Source organism: Polyodon spathula, chromosome 19 (assembly GCF_017654505.1).
Source record: "Polyodon spathula isolate WHYD16114869_AA chromosome 19, ASM1765450v1, whole genome shotgun sequence".
Lineage (NCBI taxonomy): Eukaryota > Metazoa > Chordata > Actinopteri > Acipenseriformes > Polyodontidae > Polyodon > Polyodon spathula.
The window spans coordinates 29614276-29641479 of NC_054552.1; the positions used below are offsets into that span (position 1 = coordinate 29614276).

The 27204-nt window shown below is 39.0% G+C and overlaps 4 protein-coding genes across 12 annotated transcripts; 3 read left to right on the forward strand and 1 right to left on the reverse strand.

Annotated features, from left to right (window-relative positions):
- The first annotated feature begins 104 nt into the window (after positions 1–104).
- On the forward strand, positions 105–9192 carry prc1b (protein regulator of cytokinesis 1b). 7 transcript variants are annotated; one of them, XM_041218357.1, is made up of 15 exons: positions 105–713; positions 2220–2352; positions 2478–2600; positions 2969–3202; positions 3383–3553; positions 3711–3860; positions 4500–4647; positions 4793–4929; positions 5022–5117; positions 5283–5429; positions 5785–5895; positions 6593–6703; positions 7012–7194; positions 7487–7527; positions 8845–9191. In XM_041218357.1, the coding sequence occupies exons 1-15, from the start codon at positions 703–705 to the stop codon at positions 8891–8893; spliced, it is 1845 nt and encodes a 614-aa protein (XP_041074291.1). In that variant the 5' UTR covers positions 105–702; the 3' UTR covers positions 8894–9191. The 7 variants fall into 7 exon arrangements, with proteins under 7 accessions (XP_041074291.1, XP_041074294.1, XP_041074295.1 ...); XM_041218360.1 differs by having other exon boundaries at positions 7012–7117; XM_041218361.1 differs by lacking the exon at positions 6593–6703 and having other exon boundaries at positions 8845–9192.
- Positions 9193–10727: 1535 nt separating this feature from the next.
- Positions 10728–15592, forward strand: si:ch73-314g15.3 (uncharacterized protein LOC368688 homolog). Of its 3 annotated transcripts, XM_041219500.1 has the most exons (12): positions 10728–10907; positions 11213–11301; positions 11522–11640; positions 11943–12045; positions 12184–12281; positions 12647–12796; positions 13081–13248; positions 13426–13495; positions 13735–13813; positions 14115–14268; positions 14672–14776; positions 14863–15589. In XM_041219500.1, exons 1-12 carry the CDS (start codon positions 10801–10803, stop codon positions 14890–14892), a joined length of 1272 nt encoding a protein of 423 aa, XP_041075434.1. In that variant the 5' UTR covers positions 10728–10800; the 3' UTR covers positions 14893–15589. The 3 variants fall into 3 exon arrangements, with proteins under 3 accessions (XP_041075434.1, XP_041075435.1, XP_041075436.1); XM_041219501.1 differs by lacking the exon at positions 13081–13248 and having other exon boundaries at positions 14863–15592; XM_041219502.1 differs by lacking the exons at positions 11943–12045; positions 12184–12281 and having other exon boundaries at positions 14863–15590.
- Positions 15593–15739: 147 nt separating this feature from the next.
- On the reverse strand, positions 15740–19150 carry LOC121295105 (methionyl-tRNA formyltransferase, mitochondrial-like). Its single transcript, XM_041219503.1, is given in 10 exon segments — positions 15740–16013; positions 16359–16438; positions 16519–16600; positions 16720–16811; positions 16967–17031; positions 17033–17040; positions 17367–17469; positions 17661–17783; positions 18059–18271; positions 18444–19150. Coding segments are annotated over 10 exon segments (1242 nt in total). The 5' UTR covers positions 18734–19150; the 3' UTR covers positions 15740–15827.
- A 2338-nt stretch (positions 19151–21488) lies between these two features.
- Positions 21489–26713, forward strand: LOC121294926. Its single transcript, XM_041219135.1, has 6 exons — positions 21489–21592; positions 21998–22083; positions 22401–22781; positions 23257–23397; positions 24433–24523; positions 25447–26713. The coding sequence occupies exons 2-6, from the start codon at positions 22035–22037 to the stop codon at positions 25670–25672; spliced, it is 888 nt and encodes a 295-aa protein (XP_041075069.1). The 5' UTR covers positions 21489–21592; positions 21998–22034; the 3' UTR covers positions 25673–26713.
- The last annotated feature ends 491 nt before the right edge of the window (positions 26714–27204 follow it).

Consider the following 27204-nt stretch of genomic DNA (forward strand, 5'->3'; position numbering starts at 1 on the left):
TAGAGGAAACCTCATACGGTGTCTGTGCTGTTTTAATACTCTTACACAGGTCTAAGGTTAAATGTTAATAATGTTATGTAACTTGTTTTTTTCTTGGGGAAAGCCCCTTACTGTCACCTGCATTGGAACATCGAGACCGAGTTATTGAGAAAATGCAACGGCGCTAATAATATCTTCCAATTTAAATACAAAACTGTGTGGGCTGAGTCGTCAGGTAAATTTGTGCTCCAATGAAAACATTTCGCAACTACTTTTGCAAAGATTCTAGCTTCTGATCGGCCAGGTTATTTTGTATAGAACAGCTTTCACAAAATACGAAATGCATCATGGATGTGTGTTACGAGGTCATTGTGAGTACTGGGTTATTATTTTAATGTTAAATTAGCAACATGCGCTTTTCAAAGCCGCAGAAGCAGTCTACTGTGACATGTTGACTTCATCGTTTACAGCACGACCTCGTTTGGACACAAGGCGCAGGCGCTTGAAGGGTGGAGAAACAAAATAGTTTAGTTGCTATGGTTTCCATGACGTCCCGTTCTCGAAACCAATAGGAGTAAGATGCAGTTAGTCGGGAAATTTGAATTAAATGAGACGGAACTGCCAGTGCGAGCGAGTGGAAGAAAAAAATAAAAAATAACAAAAATAATAGTCTATTATAAGACGGGATTTTACCAGCGTATCGGAGTCCGGCTAACGGTTAACATGAGGAAAAGGTGAGGATGCGAACTTCAAATAATGTGGACGTTTATATGTCGCTGAAGAACGGAATGGAAAAAAAACTCATTAGATCACATGATGCCACGTAAAACTGGTATAACCACAAAGTATAATATAGTATATTCATTTTAGTATATTGTATTAATTGATAAATAAAACATGTTATTAAGTAATTAATTAATCAATGTTACAGAAGAGGCCGCAAATAGCCAAATCTGTAGAATGCCATGCTTTTCTATATTGTGTTTATTATTTGCCTTAACCCTGAGCAACGAAAGCGATCTAAACAAGCGTGGAAGACTTGCGACGTTTTGCTATTGTATTATCGTTAATAGATGGCGGTTTCGTTTATTTGTGATACAATTGATTGGGGGCTGGGGATTGGAAACCGTGAGTTTCGAGAGAGAGACAATAGTCAATACATCGTGTGTATTCACCCAGTGCAGCACTGCAGCAAGGTGTAGTACAGCAGTATATGTGTTTCAGAATAAACTATTTTACAGTCAACCTTGAACCTGAGTTTCTAGCGCCCGAGTGAAGGCATAAAGTGACCATTGTTTTTTGTAAACGACAGCAGCGTTTTATTTTATTTTTAAAATACGTACGATGTAATTTATATGGAAAGATGAATCCAGGTAATTGAAAAGTTAAAGTGTACACCTGTTTCGCCCATGCATGGACAGTACAGCGAGCAAAACTGAGCCATTGCTTACTGGTTTGTTTGCTAGTTTGAGCCCTGTTGCAAGAATCAATGCACGATACATTCTCTTTCATAACTTCAAAGACTCCTCTTAAACTCTGAGTTTACACTTAAATTAGTTTAGAAACCTACTGACTGAATCGAACTGGCATTTACACAATTTTGTCTGCCCCCTTGGATTTGTGAAACTGGATTATACAAACAATTCTGCTTTGTACAATATATTCAATACAGTATTGGGATGCCGATTTATCATCATCATCATTATAATAATGCGGATTTTTGATTTGATGATTTAGTCTTACTGTATTTACCTAAATTACATAGGATTCTGATTTGCTCATTTCTTAACAAGTCTTGTAAGCAATGGTGTTGTTGTTGTTGTTGTTGTTTTTTGTTTTTCAATTTTAAAACGTGCCTGAATAATGACTGGGTGTGTCTAAAACACATTCAGTAGAGGGGAGCCTGGAGTAGAAAACCGTTGCAAAAGATTAACATCCCAATACACTGAAGTAACTTGGAACCAGTCAGTGCAGTAGTTTACCTGATAAAAAGGTGTCACAGCTGTTGTCAAAGTTTGAAAGGGCAGACTGCCCATTTCCTGAGCTGAGGTAATGTAACTTGCTTTGTACTAAAGTTGCATCTTTATACAATCCAACTGTAGATTCCTCTGTGTCCACACTTTGTAAATCACTGTAACTTGTCCTTGCTACATCAGCACTGTATCGCACACTTAGCTCTGCAGATGTAAGTTGAATCTGTTCTTCAGAGAATGAACTGTGTATCACCTTTGCCTTGCCAGTGAGGTGTTGGCTGCAGAGTCTGTGGCATGTTTAAACAAAGCCCTGTCCCACCTAAAGGATATCTGGGAGGAGATTGGGATCCCAGAGGATCAACGACTGCAGAGAACGGATGTGGTAAAGAAACACATTAAAGTGAGTACTGAAACTGTTTTAATCGGGCATTGCTAAAATAAATACAATTCTTTGAGAAGAAATAAATGTCAAGACAAACATGTAAAAAGTGCTTATGTTGAAGCAATGATGATGTATCCCCTTAGGGTCTGCTGGATATGATGATATCTGAGGAGGAGAGTCTCAGGGAGAGGCTGCTGAATAGCATTGCTTTGTGCCGCAAGGAACTGGACACTCTGTGCATGGAGCTTCGCCTGCCTCCGTTTGAGGTGAGGGGGATTGACACGTGTTCTACTTGGTTATCTAATTAAAACAATTTAAACTGTTTAGAAACTGACAAGGTTTCTAAGTGTGGCTAGAACCCAGACTCTTAATGTCCTTTCCTATGGTTTTGGTGATGTAAGCAACAGGAAAAGTTTTCTCACCAAGATAAACATTGGGATCCAAAGTCTGACTTTTTAAAGCTCTCCCTAGTGGTGGAAAGGAAGCAACACTGTTACATTGTGTTGTACTAAATCTAAAGGCATGTCTGTGCTGTGAATGGAAGTCTGCAGCAGAATCCCTTATGTTGAGCTGGTTGGGTCCCTGGCTGCATTGTCTGCCTGATCAGTTCTAAAGAGTCTTGTTGCGTTGGCAGGAAGAGGAGGGAAACACAGTCCTGCAGCTTGAGAAGGACATCCGCACACGACTGGAGGTAATGATGAAACAGAAGAAGGAGAGGATGCATGATCTGAAGACCTTGAAAGAGCAAGACCAGGACCTCTGTGACATTCTCTGCACCGAGCCTTACTGCATTGACAGTGATGCTGTCCCCAGCCTGGAGGAACTGAACCAGTTCCGCCACCACATTGCAAGTCTCTGTGCAGAAAAGGTAAGACTATATCCCTTCCTACGTGAGTGCAGTTTTGTGTTATGAACAGGCTGTTATAAAAGATGGCTAAGGCACAAATTAATGTATTTGTCTTTCATAAGCTTGGAGCACTATCTCTCTGTGAATATAGGGAGTTCTTTACATTGCAGATTGTTTCTAACTCTGCTGCTTGTTGTTTAGGAGCGAAGAAGAAGAGAGTTTGTGGGCATCAAAAGGCAGATAATTTTGTGCATGGAGGAGCTAGACCACTCACCAGATACAAGTTTCGAGAGAGATGTGGTGTGTGAGGAGGAGGAGGCTTTCTGTCTGTCCACAGAAAACATCGCTATGCTGAATCAGCTCCTGAATCAGGTAGGTGGTGAAATATTTCAAATGATGCATATTTTTATATTGGAAAATTGTCTCATATTTTTACTATTTAAATTGGACCTGGTGTAATTTACTTTAATTAGGTTCTGCTATGAAGCTCTTCCCAAAAGCTGGCTCAAACTCTGTTTCTTACTTTTAGCTGGAGATGCGCAAGTCCCAGAATGAGGTCCTTTGCGCGTCTTACCGCGACAGGATCGTGGAGCTATGGGAGAGACTGCAGGTTCCACAGGAGGAGAGGGATGCCTTCTCTGTTCGCATGGTTGGGTCCAGACCAAGTAATATTCAGGCTGTAAGTGAAATTTAAAAACACTTTTGACATTTTGTCCTAAAATGTATAAGTATGGTACGTGGAGTTTGTCAGTACATAGAGAAGGTAATAGGACCAGCACTAAAATATTTAGTTCTATTAGGCTGCATTCACACTGGGTCCATTTCAAACGGACTCGGTCTGGTTTGTTTAGTTTGAAACAATGTATCAATGTAGCAAAGGGACTGAGTTTGTTTGGATGCAACCTAAGGTTTTTTTTTCGTGGTCCTTTTTCCTTTTTTTCAGGACCAAGTTTCGTTTGTGTTCACAGTGCAGTTTTCAAGCGCACTCGTTTCGTTTATATGGTCTGTGAACAGGATGTTTACAGTACCCAGCAAGGCATATTGAAAGAGGGCAGCTATTGATGTATTGCTATGGTTTTTAATACAACATGTTTTAGATTCTTGCATATTGCTGTGGAAGAAAGCACTGGGGGAGCACTTTGCTAATTTAATTGATATATTTCTGGAGTGCCTACAGTCTACATGTATTACTCAGCTTCTCAGTCACTGCACTATCTATGGTTTGTTTAAAATATGAACTCCAACACAAGCACATGCTTATTTCCCATGAGTTACTCTTACTCTTTCATCATATTGGTGCCTTTCTGGATTGGCCTAGTTACAAGAGGAGGCGGAGCGTCTGCATGAGCTGAAGCTACAGAACATTCGGAATGTAATCCAAGCTATCCGAGCAGAGGTGGCGGCCTACTGGGAAAAATGTTTCTACAGCCCTGAGCAGAGGCAGGCCTTCGCACCCTACTATGATGGTTTGTTTACAAGTTTTACAGTGACCACAGATTTATTCTATATACTTTTACCTGGATTACCTACTACCTACTGTGCATACATTGTAGTTTCACAAGAAGATTGAGCTGTGCTGTATATTATTGTGCTGTCTGTTTCCTTTAACAGAGGATTACACAGAGGACCTGCTGAGTCTGCACGATGCTGAGATCCTGCATCTGAAGCAGCACTATGAGGCTCACAGAGAGCTCTTTGAAGGGGTACACAAATGGCAGGAGAGCTGGACGCTATACCTGGAGCTTGATGTAAGAGTGTGGCAAGATGACAAAGTACATTACCAATGCTGTGAGCTCACTGACCCTAACACTCCTCTCTCTCTGACTTCATCTCATTACAGAGAAAAGCAACAGATCCGGCAAGGTTTACAAACAGGGGAGGGAACCTTCTGAAGGAAGAAAAGCAGAGAGCAGATCTTCACAAAAACCTTCCTAAAGTAAGAGAATTAGTGTACGGTACAGCTATTCAAAACTGCTTGAAATTTTTCGGAATAAAAAGTGGTAAAGGGTGTAGCCCTAAAAGATGAAATCTCAGAATACAGTTGGAAGGAACATTGACATGGTGATGAGTTAATATTGTAATTAATTTCCCTTTCCTGCAGCTGGAAAAGAAGTTGAAGGCACAGATCGATGACTGGGAGCAGGAGCAGGGCCGGGAGTTCCTGGTGAGCGGACAGAAGTTCCTGCAGTTTGTGGAAGAGCAGTGGGAGCTTCACAGGCTGGAGAAGGAAAGGGAAAAGCAGGCGCGGGTGAGGAACCTTAGAAGGGGAGAGTGTACAACCTGCATGTTGTATATTGAACTAATTCTGCCTAAATAATTGGAATGCACTTGGCGTGTGGCAGACGGCAGTGAACTAATATGTTATTGAATTGTACATGCTGTATTAATCAGTCACAGCAGAATAAGTTTTACACATGTAGCCTCACAATCTTTGCTTTACATTTCTATTTGACAGACTGTGTTTTAATTGGCTTGTATATCTACTTACATAAAACCCTATTAGCAGTGGTATAACCTAAATCTGTACACTGTCTGGACAGAGCTTTATGAAATTGGACTTGGATAAGTTTAATTTGCAATTAACTCCTTGATTTCGTTTACAGCTAATGAAAAAGACCAAGCAGATAGAAGAGGAGATGCTGTATGGCACTGCTCCACGAACTCCATCCAAACGAAGGTTTCTAGGAGCAAACACTCCCGGTAAAGTGCGTAAGGTAAGAGTCTGCTTGTGACAGCTCCTGACTTATCCTCTCTTTTGAGACAAGATAAGGATCAGGTAAATTTCAAATGTAACTGGTCTGGGTACACAATCAATGTTCCAATAAAAATTTAATTCTGTCTGCGTGGAGTGCAGGATGTGCCCTATAGCCTGGACATTGCCGGTTTGAGTCCAGGCTATTCCATTGCTGGCTGTGGATGGGAGCTCCCAGGGGGCGGCGCACAATTGGCCGAGAGCTGCCTGGGGGAGGGGAGGGTTTAGGTTGGCCAGGGTGTCCTCAGCTCACCGCACACCAGCGACCCCTGTAGTCTGGCCAGGGGCCTGTGGGCTTGCCTGTAAGCTGCCCAGAGCTTCCTTGTCCTCCGATGCTGTAGCTCTGAGGTGGCTGCGTGGTGAGTCTGCAGTGTGAAAAGAAGCGGTCAGCTGACTGCGCACGCTTCGGAGGACCGCGTGTGTTCGTCTTCGCCGCTCCCGAGTTAGCGCAGGGGCATTAGCGGTGAGCCAAGCTTAAATTATTAGATATTTGAAATTAGGAGAAAATAATTGGCGACTACTAAATTAAAAAAAAATATTTATATATAGATTTTGTCAGGTTATTCTACCCTTCTGTTGTCTTGGCTTGTGCTCCAAATATTAACCTGCCTGAAGCCAACAGACCTGCAACTAACTTTCCCTGCTTTTTCCCCCCCCAGCTCAATGCTACCTCAATCTCTAGTGCCACTCCCAACAGTACGGTACGTTCTGCCTTCGGTGGGACTCTCTGTCACTCCCCTGTGTCCCGTCCCCCACTCTCAGGAAGCAAGGTCAGTTTCAGCATAGCTTACACCTATAGTATAATGGTAACTGGGATCTCTGTTTTTAATATTACTGAGCCGCTCAGCATATTCTGTGACTAACATGACTTGCAAATGTATAAACCCTACTGTGTACCCTGCTTTTGGACTGTAGTGCCCTATACCCGACTCAAACTTCTTTGCAAGAAAAGGACAAGGAGCGAATGAGGGAATCCTACTCCATAATTTAGAATTTCATTTATATCATATATGTAATAGATTTTTTGTCTGTATCATTTTAAATAGTTTTATATATATATATATATATTTTTTTGTAGCCTGTCCAGCCGATTCGAACCCCAGGACGCAGCAAGCCTCCCCGCATGGGGGTGCTGGACCGGAACAAGGAGAATGTGTCCCAGTTGAATGGAACTGCCATGAGTGGTGCGTTCAAGGGCACAGCTAGTCCACAGCGTAACTTCAGCAATAACTCTGTTGCCAGCACCTATTCTGAGTTTGTGGTAATTCACTTTTCTGAAAACATCTACCAATCTCTTCAGCAACACACAGTCAGGTATAGCTGAGGGACTGCAGGCTGACCTGGAGGGAGAAAGGGAAATAGAATTTGAATTCTGTTACTTTGCACATTCGAAACACTTTGATTTAATGTGAAGGGTTTATAAACGTAATTGCGTAGAGAAGGTGCCATGCGTAATATTTTGATTTGACCCAAAAAAGCAACATTGTCCCTTGTAAATCTCTTTTATGAATAGGGTTAATGGTAAATTGTATCATTTGTATTCTGCATTGTAGAAGGATTTTGCCTATACAGACTCTACCGCCCTCAGTTCAAGGTCTGTATGAACTGTAAATCCATGTCCTTGTCTGCATAATCCTACTGTACCCTGCAGCCTTCATCCTCTACTGCTGGCAAGCTGGTTAGCTATTGGTTACAGGTCTTTAGTGAAACTTTAAATTCCTTTATTTATTAACCTCCACTTTATTGCCTTCCCCATTGTCCCTCCCCAAAACTGATGGTAGTGTCATTCAACTATCAAAGTCTGTATATAACTTTCTGCCTGAAGGATAGGAAAAAGGAAAACTTGACTGTACGTTTCTGTTTGTGTTTGCTGAATATCTTGGGTTATGCATTCAGTGCTCTGGCTGCTTGATTTCAAATAGGTTAATTTACTAACTGCAGTTAATTTCATTTCCCTCTATGTATCCTCTTGCATGTCCAAGTTGAACACCGCCACATATATCAGCAAACTAGATTTTATCCAGGGATTGGTAGATGGTTTGCCTGTGGAAAACAAATGATCAAATACAGAAGTAATATGAACTTAAACCAAAGGTTAGACTATCAAAAAAATAAATGAATTTGCATTCGGAATGGTGGCTGACTGTTAAGTGAAGCTGCAGTTTTAATATAGAAGTGATGCATGTTTGCAAGGAGCATTCTCTACTGTCCATTACAGGGGTGATCTTAGTTCAAGTCCCTGTTCAACCACTGATTTACAATTCATTCTTCAACTATTAGTACTTTAGCTAATCCCAGTAGAACACCTTTAGAGTAATGTTTTTAGTTTCCCTTGAGATGCATAGTATCCTGGTGGGATGGTTCCATGAGTTGCATCACAATGTACAATGTATAAGTAGAACAGAGAATAACTATTCCTCAGATGAAATAAAATCTCTAAAGTAATTGTAATTAAAGTAATCTCTTATTTAATTGTTATGGAAAGCAACCATTTGTAACCAAACAGCTAGCCTTACTTTAACTTTGAATTCAAGAAAACCATTATCACGTGTACAGTATGTGTTGTTTCTGTGCTTCTTAAAGCAGCATGTCTATGATTACAATTGGTGCAATTAAGGATCAATATCTAATTTGAAATTGACATGAAAAATATTGGCCATTGGAAGTTTTAAAAAAAAAAAAAAAACAGCCCTGGCTGTTTCACATAATACCATACTTTGCCTCAGTTATCTTTTTGGCAAACTCGTTGCAGAACGTTGGACAAATCAAATCAGCACTTCTCTAAAAAGTTTTGGTTATTGCCGCAGAATTGTAGAACTGCTGCTAATGGTACAGAGTCTAAAAGCAGAGAAATAACCAAATGTGTCAAGATATATTTAAAGCTAACAAATGATTTGTTTTGTTTCAACAGCGAGAACTTTCAAAAGCATCCAAATCTAACTGCAACTCTGGAGTCCTAAACTCTACTATTACCAACCATCGCACCTGATGCCAGCAGCGGTTGGAAATGGAAAGTAGCAGGGCAGGCTTTTGGAGTACTTTGTAAATGTGGGCTTTGGGTGCATTGATTTTAATGAAGGTAAACTTTTAAGAAAAATATACAAACGGCAGCATAACCAGACAAAATATATTTAACTCCTAGTTTTAAAATTGGCAAGCTTTTTTATAATAACACTATTTTTTGTTCATTCTAATTAATTCTAAGAAAATGATGTGCCAAGTTAAGTTTGACCTTGTGTTTTTTTTTTTTTTTTTTTTTAATGTATTTATTATTTTCAGTGTCCAGTACTGGTTATGTCTAGCTTTAGTTTTATTTTTCTTCATATGTTTTAGCTAATGAATAGTAGATTTATGTACTTTGCTAAACTAATTTTAACCTGTTAGTTTTATTATGTATATACTGTTAAAAGTAAGTTAATAATCATGTAAGTTTTGCACATTTCTGGGCACTACATCTGTATAATAGTGCTTTGCTTGTCGTATTTATTCCTAATGTTATACTGTACTTTAGTTTCTATAGTTTATAGTGTCTCTGTGTAGTGAGGACTGTGTCTATCAGGAACAAAGCTTTCTATTTCTGCCTGGTAGCATGCTATTCATCTTTCTGCAAGAAGGCTCTGCTGTCTAGAGGATCTGTAAATACGTTTCTGGTTCTGTGGCTCTAGGGTTACACAGAAAATGAATGGGCTCTTCAAGAAATAAATTGAACAAAGTAAATAGCAAACTTATGTTAGAAATGCAAAACTGTTTTGATCTATATGACTAAAAAAAGTCTTGTTTGAATTGAAATGGTTGCTATTTGTGTTTGTTAAATGAAAAAGTTTATTAATTGTAAATGCTAGAAAAAAAAACCTTATGATAAAATAAACTCCAATGTTTTGTAAGAAAACATACTGTAAATTAGTTTCTGTTTTTGGAAATGTGTGGAATATAGGCATGATTCAAACTGTACAATTATCTATAAAATCAATACAATCAGTTTCTTGTTTCTACTTTGTTTTGTTTTTTTGTCTTCAGGTGTTATTAACGATTTTAAGTCTTTATCAATGTTGGTTTCATAAAAGACATTGCCAAAGCCTTTTTGATAATTCAGTTTTTTATTACAAAATATATTTTAATTGAGTGTTTGGCCTGTATATGATAAAGGCTTATTTTTCCATATAGCCGCAAAAAGAATGCATGGATATCTTTTAAAATCGACATAAATAATGTGGCCATTATTATTAGGTTAAAGTAAGTATGATTACATTTTGGCAGGCCAGTTATAGATTTAGCCATTGCCAATTCTCTTAAATATACAGTATACACATTTACACCTATCCACGTGCTCTATTTGGGACAAATGTATTGGTTGTGTTTCATAAATGCAATTACTAATACGCACAATCATATGGGATCTGATAGCAAACATATTCATATGGGATCTGATAGCAAACATATTGAGTTGACTATTTTTTAGTACTGTGACTATTACTTCAATATAACCATCCACATAAAAGTTTGATTTGTGATTTGTTAAACAGCAATATTGTGAAATCTTTGTCTATGTAAAAAGTAATGAAAGACATTGATAGAAACTGGTAATAAATGCAATTTTATCCTGGTTAACTATAACCAGCATATGACTTGTTATCAATAAAACAAGTTTCCAGCACGGAGAGAGCAATAATACATGTTGTTTTTCATCGTTCAGCAATATCAAAACTAGCAGCTGGCGTCTGTCGAAAATATCTTTGGTACGTTTTCGTGGTTAGGTTTCAGAGCAAGAATAATTCAATGAAACACCTTCCGGGTTAAAGGCACGTGTAATTCTTAGTGGAAGTTTTCAGTGCTGAGAAGTATACCTTCAAATTTTCGATAAACAGCGATGGATGGTTTTGAAAGGGATTTAGTTTGTGCTTTAAAAGAAGTCGTGAATGATAGTAACTGGCAATACGTGGGAATAAAAGAGATGTTTAATTCACCCTGCACCAAGTGAGTTCCTGTAAGAACAGGCACTGATGCGCATTGTGTTTTTACTGCATTCAGACCATCAGCTTGCGATTAGCATATAAAATACAAGAGAAACGAATGTTGTCCTTATCAGAGAATTAGCCAAACCTGTGTTTTTCTTAGCCGCGCCTATTCTATTGTTGCATTACTGAATTTCCAATGTTATTAGTGCCGGTTACTGACAATGGGATGCAGGTATATTGCGAGAAAGGTAGGCTTGCATGATATGGATAGTTTATGCGAGAAGGGCAGACAGATACATTGTTCGTTTTCCTGTGTCCGTACAGACTGTATTCTGAAGATGGTGAACACGTAGTTCTTGTGCACACTGAGGATGGCCGATTCTGGGCAATGGATTCTGCATGTCCACACGAAGGTGATGTATATAAAATCTGTTTAATTTCCAAAAAAAACATGTTAGTGTTACAAAATAGCAACCAGACAACTTCTGGTGCATAAGAAAGCTTGGGGTTAGTTGTGTAGTGCTTGTATGTAAAAATTAACGGGTGTTTTACCTTTTTAAAAAATTGTGGTTAATTAAAGACCTAATTTTAACCTTATAAACTAAAGTAGTGAATGTGTGTTTATGTGTGCAGGGGGTCCACTTGAGCTTGGTGACATTGAAGATGTAGGCAATGGGAAGTTGGCATTAATCTGCCCCTGGCATCACTTTGATTTCTGCTTGGACACTGGGAGCTCTTCCACCGGACTTCAGGTGAGTCTTGCAGCAATGGAAGCTGGCAGAGTCAGGGACCAAGAATAGGGAGTTGAAGAAACTGAAAACAGCATCACGTTCCTGGACAGCCTCTGCTACACATTGGAAATCATTTTGTAGTGACTTCTAAATGCAGATATTTTTAGCAATCCTTCCCTGCTAATAATCCACCTCTCTTTCAAGGGCTTTGTTTAATGATAAGTAGAGGATAAAAAATATTTAAGCAAATTAAATGTAAGACTAAAAGGTTTGAACCATTTTTATTTTTACTTTTCATTTTAACACCATGTTCCTGTTAACAGAACCAAGTGTACGAGGTCAGAGAGTTCAAGGGCAAGATTTACATTCAAACACAAAGCAGGTTGTCGCTGAGTCCTAAAACCGAGACGGCAGCTGTGCCCTTTGGTAAGAACTATCTTGTGTTCTGCATGTTGAATAAGGTGTGCTGCATGAGTTAAAAAGTGTGTAACACTAAACCCTACACACCAGCACACCTTTTTTTTTTTTTTAATACCTTATCGAACTTCTCCAAATCTTGTTTAGACAGATTGACACCTAGCCTTCCAGTACCGGTTTGCTCTGAAGATACACTCTGTTTCTGGGCAGCTAAAATCCTGTGCACACCTGAGCCCAAAGAGAAGGTAATGCAATCATTACTCCAGGCAGTGGGTACAAACCCTACAACACTACACAGGTTAAATACAATTTAAAACAAACAAAAAAATGGTATTCTCGTTCAAGAACGTTTCAAGCAAACATTTCTTTTGACGTACGTTCAGGTAGTTTGTTACTGCTCATTTCTATTCATTTCACTTTAGCAGGGTCATAACATGTGACAGGCTGCAAACCAGGTCATAAGGGAAAGCGTTTGGCTCAAATTGCAATAGTGAGTCCTGGAGTGGAAGTGCACAATTGGGTAGATTGAAGGAATTGTTTTGTATTTCAAGGTCTGTAATAGCTGGTAGTCTTCAGGTGTGTCAGCTGCCATTGCTTTTGTATCCTCAAGGTGGCGCTGACACACCAGGTTCAGGAGCGGTGGAATTCTGGACAGATTTCCGAAATCGGGCACGCAGAAGCACCGGAGCAGCCGAGCAGAGAGGAGAGCCTGACAGTGCGAGAGCCAGGGAGGATCAAACGAGGGAAAGGGGGCACGCTGGTAAGAGAGCCACAAAAACAGTAGCAACTGAACAGTTTTAAACTCTTTGTGTTTCGTAATGCTCGCTCTGACAGAATAGAACTTTTTCTACCGTATGTTTACACAGTGAGACCTGGATTACCCAGTCATCATCGGCTGTCATTCACTTACAGAGAAGTACTGAATAAGCATGCCTTGGGTTTATTTGCTGGTACAAGCAGGTGATTGTTGCTTAGTTGAAGTGATTGCAAGGAAAGTTGTTTTCTGTATTTTTCAAAGGGGTTTTCCTGTTTTTGTTACTAAAGGCCAGTAGAATCGCCTTGCTGCATTCCCTAGCTAACATCGAGCAGTGGGCAATAGACCTGTCGTGGGACATCATTGTGAGGTTTGCCTCAGTGAGGTTACAGAACGGAGAACAGCTGCCTCGGGAGTTTTTCAATGACTTTGTAAAGGTGGCTGGAGATGAGGCCAAGGTTGGTGTTCCTGGTTGAGTTTATATGTGAATTTCAGGAGGAACTTAGTAAATCCACTTTTCAAATATGTATAAAACTAGCATGTGTGCTTTGGAGGAAAGCCTTGGATACATACAGAATTATATATGTATACCTTCATATCAGGGTCTCATTTGGATTCTGTGTTTTATGGTTTAGCATTACCAGTTATTGGAGAAGAGGATCACAGAACTAGGCAGCTTCTTCGGATCACTGCCAGTGCACAATGGTATGTAAATTCAGTAGTCTGCAAGCCACCTATTGTGACAAGCAACAGACGCGCTAGTCGTTCAAATCCCACAAACCATCAACACGTCTCAAGACAGTCTGTGTATATCAGCAAAGTGTCTGTACACATGAAAGTTTTACCAGAACATGTGAAATATAGGGATCTCCGAGGAAAGTAGAGAGAGGTTTAGCTGTATATTGTTCTTCTAAACAAGTCACTCTCCTCTTCTGTGCTTGTAGGACTGTGGCAGTCAGCAATGGACACCTCCCACGACCTCACGACCCGGCTGGCAATAGTTCACATGGTACATGAAGCCAGGTATGCCTCTCTAACCATCAGCTAGTGTTCAGTTTGCAGTTACTTTCAGAGGCTGTAGAGACACACTGTTACTTTGCAACTACAAAGTACAAGCAGGTAGTTTTTTACAAGAGGTTTTTCAGCATGCTATACTGCAAATGTTAGTATGACCGTCCATTTGTGTGTCGTACTTACTGTATGTTGCTCAGTACCCCTAATGCAATTCTCTATGTCTCGAATGCTATACTGTTTTAAATAACACACTCAGCTAACACTGAAAAGCCAGGTCAATGAGTGTTTGATCCACATGTTCTCCCTGCAGAGGTCTTGATGTCCACCCTCAGACACTGGCCCGCTTTGCAGCTCAGAGTGATGAGAGCTCTGTGAAGATCCTGGAGGTGATCTACAGAGATGAAATCACTCACGTGGCTGCAGGGCTGAGATGGTTCAACTACATCTGTGCTAAGGAGGAGCGGGTAGGTCTTCAGAAGTAAAACGGTACACAAACCAGATCAAAAAATATTGGCTCGAAGATAAGGCTTCAAAATTCTTTGCATTGTTTTGTGTGGAATACTATTACCAGCCTTAAGCATGCATTAGCAACTCTGTCTCTTCCAGACAAGGTCTTTGATGAACCAACTGAACATCCAGCCAGGTCCTAAAGCAATTCATTATCTCATTATACCTGTTCAAGCTAGTGAGGCCCCTCCAGGACCAGAGTTGCCAACACTGCTCTACGGTCTTACAAGCCCCAAAGAAATATTGGTCCTTTATGACTGTACAGTATCAGTCCAAGCTCATAGTAATCTCATCTGTGATCTATGATAACAATATCAAAGGCTTTTCTTTATCATTTCTGTATCTGTTTTCTTTCCCCAGGACCATCTGTCTACATTTCACGATCTGGTGAAAAAGCACTTTAAAGGCTACCTCAAGCCTCCGTTTAACAGTGAAGGAAGAAAAACCGCTGGGATGACTGAAGAGGTGACCATTTCCACAGTGTCTTTGTACGTAACAGTTACTGAATCATTGTACACAAGCTTCTTAATAACTTATGTTCTCGTTTTCAGTGGTACCTTCCTTTAGTGAGGCCTTCTTAGTATGAATGGATTTCTGGGAGAAACACATGAAGGGATGAAAGCATCAGTATGCAATTTCCAAAGACAAGCCAGGAGGACCCTTCCTTTCCCCCCGACACCTCTTCACCACAGGCAGCCGTGGTTTGTTAGCTACAGCGGGTTAATTCAGGATCTTATTTCATGAATGGATTTAGATGACATTATGTATATTCTGGATTCTAGAAGGAATTGTCAGTTTTAAAAATTAGTCTCTTAATACTGTACTCTCATGCATTATCACTATTTATTTAGGTTGGTTACTGTGGCAGAGGGAAAGCCCTGCTGATGCACGTGTTCATGTGGGGGATATTCGGTTGGCAGGGAGGGGGTTAAATTTCTCCCTGTCAAAACACGTGAGACTTTGGCTGCAGCTGAGAATTAAATAAGTGATTAAGGCTCCAATCACAGGCGTATAAATAGGCTTATCACAAGTGCTAGTTAGAAAAAGGAAGGATTAACATTGGTAGTGAAGGTACGTGTTCTGTGTTCACGTCCATGAGTTTTTGTATAGACCTTTTGTTTTGACCCTTGTGCCTTTTTATTTCTTAATGTGTTTTGTTTAGTGTTTTACTATTAAACGTGTGCATTAGCTCTTGAAACTGCAACTTCGGTGTCTGAGTCTCCCTTCCTGGTCGAAAAAGCAGAACACAGTTACCAAGAAAGTCAGGCTGACACAATGTAACTGTACATCACAAGAACATTGTAAAGTTTTCTGTTTTGTCTGTTGCTACTAAATATTTAATTAAAAAATGAATATAATTAATACATGCGTGTGTTTCAAATTTGCATATCTGTATTACAAACAAGCTGACATGGTGCTTTTGTAAAAAATATTTAATTTTCAGCGCAGTTAACTCTTTGCATATTTACCTGAGCTACACTCCTAAAGGGTCCCCCCTGTCGGTGTGCGGCATGTTTTACACCTGCTGGTGCAGCTTTCTTTTTTTCACGTCTCTCTGTTCTGGTTTGTACGTTTGGAAGAGACACTCTTTTTGCTGCCTTTCTGGTTTTCTTAGAAAATACTGGTGGAGATAGCCATTGTAAAAATCTGCTGCTGAAAGCCTCTTCTTCAATTTCACTGCTTTGAACCCCACCCAGCCATCCTGAAAAATAAACGAAACCTTCCTGTAGTACTAGATACTAGATAAATACAGTACTGAGCAACCCTAGACAAACAAGCTGGTCTATTCAATTGATCTGCGGCAGATCTAAATACTGCTGCCATTTAAATCATTAAAATAGTTTTCACATTTTAAGACAGAAATAGATTAACAGGCACTGCTGTATATATTTTGATTTTCCTAGAGCCATTTACAGCAAATGAATATACCCAAGATCTCACTTTATTTTACACACCGAACGCTGAACCATGCAGTATCTGCTATATAACCACATGTATTCGTATTAAGTAAATGGTGCTAATAGTAATATCAATTATGATTTTATACCTTACAGCAAACCAGTAGTGTGTTTGACTCCTTGTGATACAATAAGGACCCAGGTGTTGGTTTTCTTTGCCGTTCTGATTCTGACAAAGAAGAAAATGTGGTATTAGGTTATTTAAGGAACAACTCTGGTGCACAAAAAAAATCAATAGTTGAACTGTACCTGAAACAACTGGAATTTCATTCTTTCCTACAAAATCCAGCAGTTTTATTGTGACTCCCATCCATAGCGTTCTCAATGAGATCTACTGTAGAAACACAAACATCAGTGCAAGACATCATATAAAACATCTGGATACAGAACGTGTTAACTTCAATAGCATCTTCAGTTCATCACATGCTCATCTGTATTTCCTGTTCATACCTTGGTTCCGATTGCCTGGAACAGACGCCCAATCTGATCACAGGTTTGGTCCTCCCAGTTTACCCAGCTCATACCCACACTGATCTTAGGAGCTGCAAACAGGGCGAGAGGGGAGAGGACGACACAATCCTAATTGTAAACCAGTAGATACACACATTGCACAGGCAGGCCTGGACAAAAGGAACGGTCGACAACATTGCAATATCAACGTGCAAACAATCCTCAACCAAACTAGTGGGGAACTTACCAAAAGTCGCCCCTTGCTTTGACTGTTCTTTTTTATTCTGTATTCTTTCTGGTAAATTTTCCAGTCGAAATTAGCTGTAAAAGCAACAGATGAATGATTAAAAACAGTGCACATAACTGCTTAACAATTTTTCTGTGACATTATATGTTGTCTGCTGATTTTAAAGTTGTTTAGTTAGAATTTGGTGCCACCAGATGGTAATATAAACTAAACAATGAGAAGATGATTCCATGGGTTTTCATATGGGGCACACATCTCTTTATATTGGTGTGTTTTAGAGCTGAATGATTCAAATTTGCAGAAGTTGATTCTGAAATGTAAAGGCAGTTTATGACAATAACAAAGCCATATTTGAAGATCAAAATAAAGCATATCCCAGAAAGCTGTTCCCCCAACTTACCATCTTTGCACCCATTTTGGCAAGAGTTGCCCCAAGCTCCTGGGCTGTGCAATGAGGCTGAACCAGACACTTGTCCTGAATTAAAATTGGACCCACATCAAACCTAAAGTGAATACAAACAATAATCAACAGGGGTAAAACAAAGTATGACATTCATGAAAAATATTGTATATGTGCCCATCTTTATTTATAATTGCAGATATTGAAATGATTTAACTATCTTAGTATCTTCCAAATATTTACTAACAGTAATGCTGAACAAGCTAATAATAAAGCATTAGCAAAACTGGGCACCTTTTGGGTCTAATCTGCATGATGGTGACCCCAGTCTCAGTGTCTCCATTTAGAACAGTGTGGAACACCGGAGCAGGACCGCACCACCTGGGGAGAAGACTGGGGTGGACGTTCAATATGCCACTGAAAGAAATTTAAACATTTACTTCACCCAAGAAATGCAACTTACAAAAGGTCATTTTGTGGAACCAGCAGTTAAATACTTATGATTCAATACTTCTTACTAACAGACAGAACTTTCACAAACTTCTCAGGGTCATCATAGAGCCTCACTTTCCTATGCCTAAATCGTTGGGATATGTAAAGCAGCCACACATCTCTGTGTACTCTACATATTATATTACTGCATCATTTACTACCTCTAGCTTATAGTTCAGAGTTGCAAGTTTAATTCTTACTATGGAAATTTGAGGATGAGATCCTCTTGTAGAAGACACCCAAATGACACCACCAAGCCCACATCGAACTGTTCACATGGGCCAACGTATGGCCAGTCACGGGTGGGAAGCTGATTCAGGCTTGCGAACCTTCTCACAGGCACTTCTTTAGAGTTGACGACTGGCAACGTAACAACTTCAAGAGTATCCACGACTGTTTTGGGGCTGCTGTCTCTGTTGAAACAGGGAACACTGTCGGCCAGCTCGGGCATATGTAAGGAATAAAAATAAGCATTACACTTTTCAGGAACTGCCCATTATAAAAATGATATGATCGTGCCCTTTTTGTATATTTCGCACACAACTTGTAGCGCATTCTGCAGTGTAATTACACGGGCTTCTTTACCTGGACAAGGTAAGCACTTTCAAAGACTCTACGGCAAATTCGTCTGTCCCAGAGCATAGTATTCTCCAAGGAGGTCTTTCCCTCAAACCGCTTCCATTAACATCCCTGTTGCTAGCGAAGGAGTCCACACTGTCATGCGTGCGTTTGGAGTCATTTGAAAACGTCCGTAACTCCCGTAGACGACTGGAAACACAGCGCAACAGACGCGCACAGTTTCTAAAGAGTTTGTCTTGGTGACAAACACTGCTAATAACACAGTGTGACCCTATGTGTTTTAACTGATTCCACATTGTCACATACACTGACAGTCATCCCTCCAGAAATAACGACACGTCCGATATAAAACTGTACCGAAGCAAACGTTTTTGTTAACCAATTGTCCATTTAAACATTTAGTACTGAAATCAGCCACTCCATTCTGCTCGAGCAATAACACACACAGGTCATTCTAATATTAACCCACATTCCGAAAGCTTATTTATTTGGTTTTAACTCGTATTTCAAATCATTTAACTAGCAGCGACTTGCAGGAACAAGCACCACTTGTTGGATTTTATAATTTGTTGCTCCAAAATGCACTTTTGCGCGATCACAACTTTACCCTGCTTCTGCAGTAGAGCGCAGCCATCTTTGTCACTGCGCTACCCTGATTTCCTGTTCTCTGCAAAACAGAGTCCCCAGAAGAAAGGAGTCCCCTGCTCTGCGTTGCCCAGTTACTCTTGCACACCTGTATTTCCAGTGGGGCTGGTTAATCTAGACCCTGAGCCAGACTGGTTAAACTTTAAGACTAACAAAACAAGCGAAGATTGCAACAAATAAGAACCGTTAAGAATTGCTTATTTTTGTAGTTTTGTGACATCAAAATAAAAAGTACCGCCACTGTGTTTTTAAAAAGAACTAAAAAGAAAACAGGTACCGCAAAGGACTGTCTTTATAAAGCGCGATCCGCAGTGCCATTATTGAAGCTGATGAAGAGAGGTGTCACAGCCTAGCGATCACTGCTCTCTGCCCATATTTTTGAGGACGATTAACATTTAGTTCGTTAACCTTTACAGGTTCTGGCATTCCCCCAGGACACTATAATGGCATATACAACATTCATTATAAAGCCCCTCCACTTTCCCGTTCACTGTGCAAATATTTCAACACCCACAAGGTGTGCAAGGCAATTGACCGAAGTCTCACCTTATTCACTGTAATCAGAACTGGCTTTAGTGTTGTAAAAATAAGATATATTTTTTTTTTTTTTTAGAATAACAGAACAACCTTTTTTCAGTAGAACTGCCCCTATATGGAATCATTACAGGATAACCATGGCCATGCTAATGTCCACAGCATGTTTCATATGCCAAATTAAAAAAAACAAACAAAACAACAAAAAAAAAAAAAAACGATTTAGCTCAGATTGTAGCAAAATAATATTTAATTAACAAATTAATTCATGTAATTATAAAAAAAAGGTAAAACTCTTAAAATATTACATATAACACATTCTGTAAATAATTATATCTTGTGTTGAAAAAAGTGACTACTGCACTAAAATTATAATTTGTTTCTTCCAATTTCTTAATGTAACCCCTCTCCAGAAAAGTATTATTAATTCAAATTGAAATCTGTTAAAGAGATAATAATAATAATAATAATAATAATAATAATAATAATAATAATAATAATAATAATAATAAAAAAAAAAATAAAATTAAAATTTACTTTTTGGGGAGGGTGATAAACTTTTCATGAAATGGGGTTTGTACTAGACCAAAACAAGCTACACTACCTGTAGATCCACCTCAATTGAACCATGACATGTTCTATACCAAAAGAAAGGTACATTTTAGAGGAAGATATAAATAACACCTTATAATCTGGGAGTGATGTGGCAAGTTTTATTTCCTTAAAAAGTTAGAAGCACTGATTTTAAGAAAATCATTCTGAAATTCCTGCAGACACAATGGAGACAGTGCTTAACCCCTCGGCTGGGTCAACCCTGATATGAACCAGCCAATCAGAAACTTCCTCTAGCCTGCTTTGTTCCAAAGTCATATAAAAACAAGAGCTTTAGCCGCTAAAATGTGTCTTCAGAATGGCTTCCAAGGTGTTATTGTTGCACCACAGCCTTCAAATTGCTCCATGGAGGAACCCAGTCTTCTTGCCTAAGAAGTCCTTACTGCTTTACCTGAGAGGATCCAACTATACAACAGAAACGTCACGCAAGTACTACACAACATTAATGCTTATTCAGGTTACCTAAAAAGAGTTGATTTAAAGTTGAAATCGATGTGTGTTTGTATTTAGATAACACATACCTACCGTTATGAATATTACTTTAAAAGCTGTTCTAGAAATAATGAAGGTATCCTTTTGTAATTGTTGCAACTGAAGGGATCCATGTCTAAGTCATTTTTAGAGAAGTCTTCTATGTGATATCTGAGAAGTGACTTTGTCACACACTGGTGGAGAATATTTTAGATAAGGAATCAGACATTCCAGGAATGGAGCATAGCGTTTTTAAGAACCACAGCTCAATGTTTGTTTCTTGATGGTTTTTGTTCAGGGGAACTAGGGAACAGTCCTTGTTGTAATTGCATGCAACTTACAGATTTCAGCTAAGTGATTTTGAAAGAATCTCTTATATTTAATTATATAGAAGTTGCTTTGACTAACTACTCCAATGTTGATATACTGAAAACTAATTGTTAAATACCTTAATAATTACAATATATCTAGCTAGCTATCCTCCCCTTAGATTAATTGGAGATCTCACTGAGATCTATGTAAGAATAATAACATCAAACAATAGTACTTGCATACCTAATATTAGATTAGTCAAGTCTCTCCCTGATTGACTGTGAATTCTACAATGCTACTCAATGACTTTTTTTATACAGCACATGAAAAGGAAAAGTGCTTCCCTCTGTGAGCTCCAAGCAGAAGCAAGTGCATCAAGACTGAATAAAACTGGTATCTCCTCCCATGTGAACTTTGGATGGCTTGATAACTATAAAATGTGCTTTTAGCCCCTTCCAGTGTGGACAGCGTGTTAGACTCACACACAGAACAGCTTCTCACCACAGCAGGAAGTTTACTCTCCTATTTGGTTGTGGGAGCACAATTCTGACAATAATTTCAAAAACATCGACGGAGCGAAGGTGAGAATTTAATCTCATAAATAATAAATGCATAACTGCAGCCACCACTTCATGAGTTCCCGCATTTGTTTTCGAAACAGGAAAAGCTGTGTTTGAAGTTTGTGGTGTGTTTAATTGTAACAGGAGTTAACAGGGTTACGCTCTGAATTAGTACCACCCTGCTCGGAGCTGTTTGAAATCTGACACTTGAAATGTCAGCTCTTAAACATTCTTTACTGTCTCTTTACCAAGTGCTGTACTGAGACAGTGGGGTTCCTATGCCAAATGTCTAGAACACGTCTTGATTGTGTAAAAATAATATTTAATTAGGATGTATTTTGTAATGGTAAAAAATAGGTATATATATTTTTGTTGTTATTGAATACAAGTAACTCATAATATAATGTATTTTTTTAACTGTTTTAGTTTCTCCAGAATTCCTTTTAAATTGAAATTGTTTTCCATGGGGAGAATGTACCGAATTTGGATCATCCTTTATGCACTGCTCGATGGTAATACAAACCACTGATAATGCGGATCATTTGTACCTGTAGTGTATTTGTGTCATTTTTTGAAATTTCATTTTTGCATACACTGTTCTTACTTGTTTCTGGAAAAGAATGCTATTGTCAGACTGATACCATAGTGTTAACAACTCAATGCTGACATACCAATGGCAGAAAACAGTACAGTTATGTTAGCTCATTACAGTATGAGGATACTGTGCAATGTTTGCTCCAAAATTTACATGATAAAACATTGTAACAAATTGCCAATGGCATTTTTAAATGAGCCCTGTGTAAGATAAAGATTATTCTTTTAATTGTAGGTGCAAAAGGCTTTGTTATCAAGAATGCTCACCATAGGCTGTGCTTGCAAGCTGTCTCTGAGTACGACAGCCTAGTATTAGTGGAATGCGATTTGAACTCCAGCTTTCAGCAATGGTTTTGGAGAGACAGCCTCCTCTTAGTCAGCATGGCTACAGGGAAGTGTCTCTCAGCCCCCAAGGCAGATTCTGTGCAGACCGCTGCCTGTGAAAATGAAGCTCACCTCCAGTGGGACTGCCACAACATGAGACTTATCTCCAAGGCAAATTCATACTATCTGACAGCCAACGAGAGCAAGGTTGCCATCCTCTCCAGCAAGAGGAGCAGTAATTCAAAGTGGAGGGGTTCCACTGGGGGCGTTGACATCTGCAAGGAGAGACTGGGTAAGTGTCAGCAAGGTGATGGTATCCTCTGAGGAAGTTCCCCAGTATAGCCAGGGTGTAAAGGAAAGACATATAACTGAAGCAAGCATAGCTTAAAAGGTTTCCTAGGGTTCTTTATTGATTGAAAGGTCTGTAGTTTCATTGATAGGATTGCCCATTACATTTCTGATTTTTGGTGTGTGGCATGTTTAACAAATCAGTACTTCGATACAATGTCTAAGTTGCCACACCTAAGGTTAATTGGGTACCAAAGGGTTGGTCTGATCTGAATGAAATACATGTTAAAGAACAGTCTATGTATTTGCACTGTGCAAATTACTTTACAGTACATTTCCTTTTGTCATTAGGCTTAAAGTCCATCAGACCATTTCAAAAGATAAACTAAGGCCATTGTGCGTCCTTCAGATGACAGTAAACTCCAATAAAATAGTCAGTTTGGCATTGACTTTGGTTGTAATGTAAACATTTATTGCAGAACCACACAGAGCAACAAGAAAAGCAGATGGTTCTAAAACGGCTCAGCCAGACCCAGCTTCACATGCTGGTGAAACGCAGACAGAGGGAATGACTGACGCGCAAAGGGAAAAGTTACTGTGGTTCTACCGTACTGAGGACCGTAAGTACTGTGTGCAGGAAGAACCGCAATAGAAACATTAACAGTTTAGACTAGAGCCTCCTTTAATGACCCTCTATAGCCAAAACATTGAAAGATGAATTACTGCACAGGCAGTACTAATTCAATAATTATTTATTGGTGATGGGTTGACAGCTTTAACAATCTTTTTGATAAGTTGTCTTTCGCACCCAACAATAATAGGTGTACTGCTAATTTGTTTGTAACTGTATAAAACACATATTGTAAACTTAAATAAAATATCATTTTGATTGTATTCTTTTTGTAAATAATAGCAGAATATGGCTATTTGTGCACCAACGTTCATTAAAATCAATACCCCAGGGAAGAGTTTAAACAGTGTCTGTATTTAGATCTGCTATTTCGGCCCTTTTATTTGTTTGATGGCTGTTTTTTTTTTTTTTTTGTTTGTTTGTTTGTTTTTGTTTTGTTTGTTTGTTTTTTTTTTTTGGTTTTTTTTGTTTTTTTTGCATTCGTTAGCTGTCCCCCAGAGTGATAACGATCACAATCACATATTGTAGCCTGTTTAAAAGTGAACTGCGTGCTGGGCTTGACAAATACGTACTTCTGCCAAGATAAACTGCACACAAACTCAACAGCTTTATATGAACTCCTCTGACAAGTTAGTTCAATTAAAACAGGCCTTGAGCAAATCACGTGAGCTCGTCCACATGACACATTTTACATTTCTAAGAATGCCACCCTGACGTGATTTGTATCTTTATTTTGTAGTCACACCATCACGCCATAAAGCTGAGTGTCTCTTTATGATCTTCGTAGTATTGCTCTGAAGTTTTACATGCCGTTCAGAAGTTTTTATAGAGCAGTTCAGAAGTTTTTATGAGGGTTTTAATATTGTGCAAGCACACAATATATTCGTGAGGTTTTCTGCTGCTGTACAAAAAAAAATCACGATTTAGATTAAAGCGGTATGTCTAACAACTGTATCGGGCAGGATTCAGATTTTTTCTTCAGATTCCGATTTAATAGCTGCTTTCTCTTTCATTTTGTGTCCAGCGTCTCCATGGAAGTATGCCATCTTGGCTTTGTCATTTGTGGCACTTCTGTTCGGCTTGTTTATCTTGGGACTCAGCTCAATGGCAATGAAGTAAGTACCCCTTCAGATCTGCAGTGCCTCTAGCTAACACATAGTATATTGGTGCATATTACACTGAAATAAATCATTAAACTGTGAATTGTTTTAAAGTGCTGCTCAGTATTCTGCCTGACAAAATCTGTCAACAAGAACCGTTCCTTATAAAATCAACTGGTGCTGAGGCGCCGTTCTTGTTAGACTTTGCACTGCAAACCCAAAGCGTAATAAATCCATATGAGTCGGGTTAGCATGTGACTCCGTGCACACTGAGACAGTGTGAGTCAGTTCAGGTCTTTAAACTCTCACCCCAATACATTCTGATAAGAGTGGTCTCTCTGTGAAAGGTACCTGAGACAGGTACAACGTACCAGAATGCACTGCGAAGTGAGTTGAAAAGCCTGAACGGTCCCCAACTGACCGGTCCGTATAGTAACCCTGCCTTTGAATAGCCTGTATCCCCGCTGGTCTTACTGTAACATACAATGAGCAGGATTCAATCGATTAATACAACCTGTGCAGAATTTCCCCTAATGCAGCCTGCAATCACAATGTACAGGGGTGAAGCCTGTTTTCAATTAAAGTCTTAATGAATGATAACAGTGGCATTTTCAGGACATATTGTCTTATATCTGGAAGATTGATACGAGTATCGTCATAGAACAGGCAATTAGCACTGCTATTAAAAAATAAAATAAAAATCAAATGTTATTTATTGAATCTACCCGAGGGGTGGCCACTCCACTCCTGGTCTTTGTTCCAACCCTGTTCTAAATCGTTTCATTGAACCAACTAAATCTCCATCCAGACCCTGAAACAGTTCATTATATAATTTTACCTGTAAAACCTGGAGTGGAATTGCCCTCCAGACACACCTCATCTACCCTTTAGTCATTTGGATTCTAATAAGTTGCTTACAAATTGATTCTGTTGTTTAGAAACAGGAAGGTTATGGCACAATACAAGGCAGCATCGAAAGCAAACAACCCCCTGGAGATGGAACGCATGCTGGAGCAGGAGAAACAAACACATGACCCTTTCAGTCACAAACTACCGTCAAAGACTGCTGCGTCCGACTCCCTTAAAACAGGCAACATCACGATCCAGTGGAAGGACGGGACCGTGTCCACACTCTTCCAAGACCATTGCGAGGAGAACGTGTAGAAGCGTGCGCTGCTGTTTGAATTGACGTGGAGACAAATGACGTGAAACAGAAACGAGGTTATGGTCAAACACTGAAAGGTCAAGCATTATTAAATACAATGCATGTTTTGTTATATTATAATATAGATAGGATTTCTATTGTACACATGCTTTGTCAGATACGGGTCATTCTGGCTCATGTGGAGCAAAGTGTGTTTTCTCCATTTGGGTTTGAAACGTAAAACACATATGTTTTAAGACAATTGTTCCAAAGTAGGTAATGACCTTATTATAATTTGAAAGTATATTTTAATGTTTTCCCAACAAAAATATGGTTGATTGTCACACATTGGTCCACTTGATCTGGAATAACCTGTATGCCATTTGTTAAATTTACTTTCAGACCTCTTCATAATCACAAATATAGGCTGTGATGAACGTCTGTAGAACAAGGCAGGCGTGCAGCTCAACCCAGATTCCTTTCAGTTCATCCACCTGCAGGCTGGAATTTGTCAGAAGAAAAACAAAACAAATGTCTTATTTTTATAACTAGCTTCTAAGAATGCCATCAGCAAGTGATAGCTAAAAAGCATTGCATTGATGCTGGGCATGCATGCTAATGCTGTATTGTTTATTTATGTAATGTTTAAACCCTAACTGCCTGTCAACGTTTGGTTTTTAGAAGTGATTTAAAAATAATCCACCAAAATATTTGAAATAATTTTTACATGTAGAGATCCCTCCATAAAGAACTTAATACTAGCTAATACGAAGCTATTGTTTTATGCAATTACCTGTGGAACACACTACCACCTGTCTTAAGTGAACACAAAGCTTTAGTTCCCTTTGATGACAGCTGGTTAATTCAGGTGTCACTGTGCAAATAAATCACTTGTCAGCTTCTGAATGATCTCAACAAAGCCATTCATTTGAAAAATATTAATGCAACTATTTGGGGATAATGTCTGCAGCATTTTTTGTACAGTACTGGTACAACAGGAAAGATAAAAGGCTCCATTGCATGCTTATTTTGCTTATAAATAATTTTTGAACTGCGATCTTTCATAAATTGTATAAATACGAATGATCTAAAAGTATAAACGGACAGATGCTTTTCTCCACTGTTGAAAGCCCCAGATGTATTGCCAATTTAGAAGAAACATATGCAAGTGTTCAATTATACACAAGGAAGTGTCTGTCTGTTTTGAGACTTATTCTAAAAGCTCTCTGATTGACTGAAAAGGATTTCGACCCATGGAATTGCCTCAATACTACTGTGCAACTTCAGCTCTCACTAGCCTCATAACTCTAATACAGAATAAGATTTAGTTTCAGTTAGTTTAGAAGCCATTTTATAACCACAATAACTTAAAGTATTTAAGAATAACTAGGTGAACAGGAGAAGAGGATGCTGAAGAAGAGAAAGATGAATGTATTGCAATTGTGCTGCCATATTTGTAGCTTTTCAAGCAATTCATCTTTTATTCCTAGACCATAACAAACAATATTAGTGTTTCTATAGATCTGTCTCATTTATCACTGCTTGAGACAAA

Excerpts from the sequence above, each read along its gene's own strand:
- prc1b (XM_041218357.1), top strand. Across the intron at positions 4,648-4,792 it reads CTTCGCACCCTACTATGATG|AGGATTACACAGAGGACCTG; the intron begins GTTTGTTTACAA and ends TTCCTTTAACAG. Across the intron at positions 5,430-5,784 it reads AAAGGGAAAAGCAGGCGCGG|CTAATGAAAAAGACCAAGCA; the intron begins GTGAGGAACCTT and ends TTTCGTTTACAG.
- si:ch73-314g15.3 (XM_041219500.1), top strand. The coding sequence starts at position 10,801 with ATGGATGGTTTTGAAAGGGATTTAGTTTGTGCTTTAAAAGAAGTCGTG. Across the intron at positions 11,641-11,942 it reads GCTCTTCCACCGGACTTCAG|AACCAAGTGTACGAGGTCAG; the intron begins GTGAGTCTTGCA and ends TCCTGTTAACAG. Across the intron at positions 13,249-13,425 it reads TGGCTGGAGATGAGGCCAAG|CATTACCAGTTATTGGAGAA; the intron begins GTTGGTGTTCCT and ends TTTATGGTTTAG.
- LOC121294926 (XM_041219135.1), top strand. The coding sequence starts at position 22,035 with ATGGGGAGAATGTACCGAATTTGGATCATCCTTTATGCACTGCTCGAT. Across the intron at positions 23,398-24,432 it reads GTTCTACCGTACTGAGGACC|CGTCTCCATGGAAGTATGCC; the intron begins GTAAGTACTGTG and ends TTTTGTGTCCAG. Across the intron at positions 24,524-25,446 it reads CTCAGCTCAATGGCAATGAA|AAACAGGAAGGTTATGGCAC; the intron begins GTAAGTACCCCT and ends TCTGTTGTTTAG.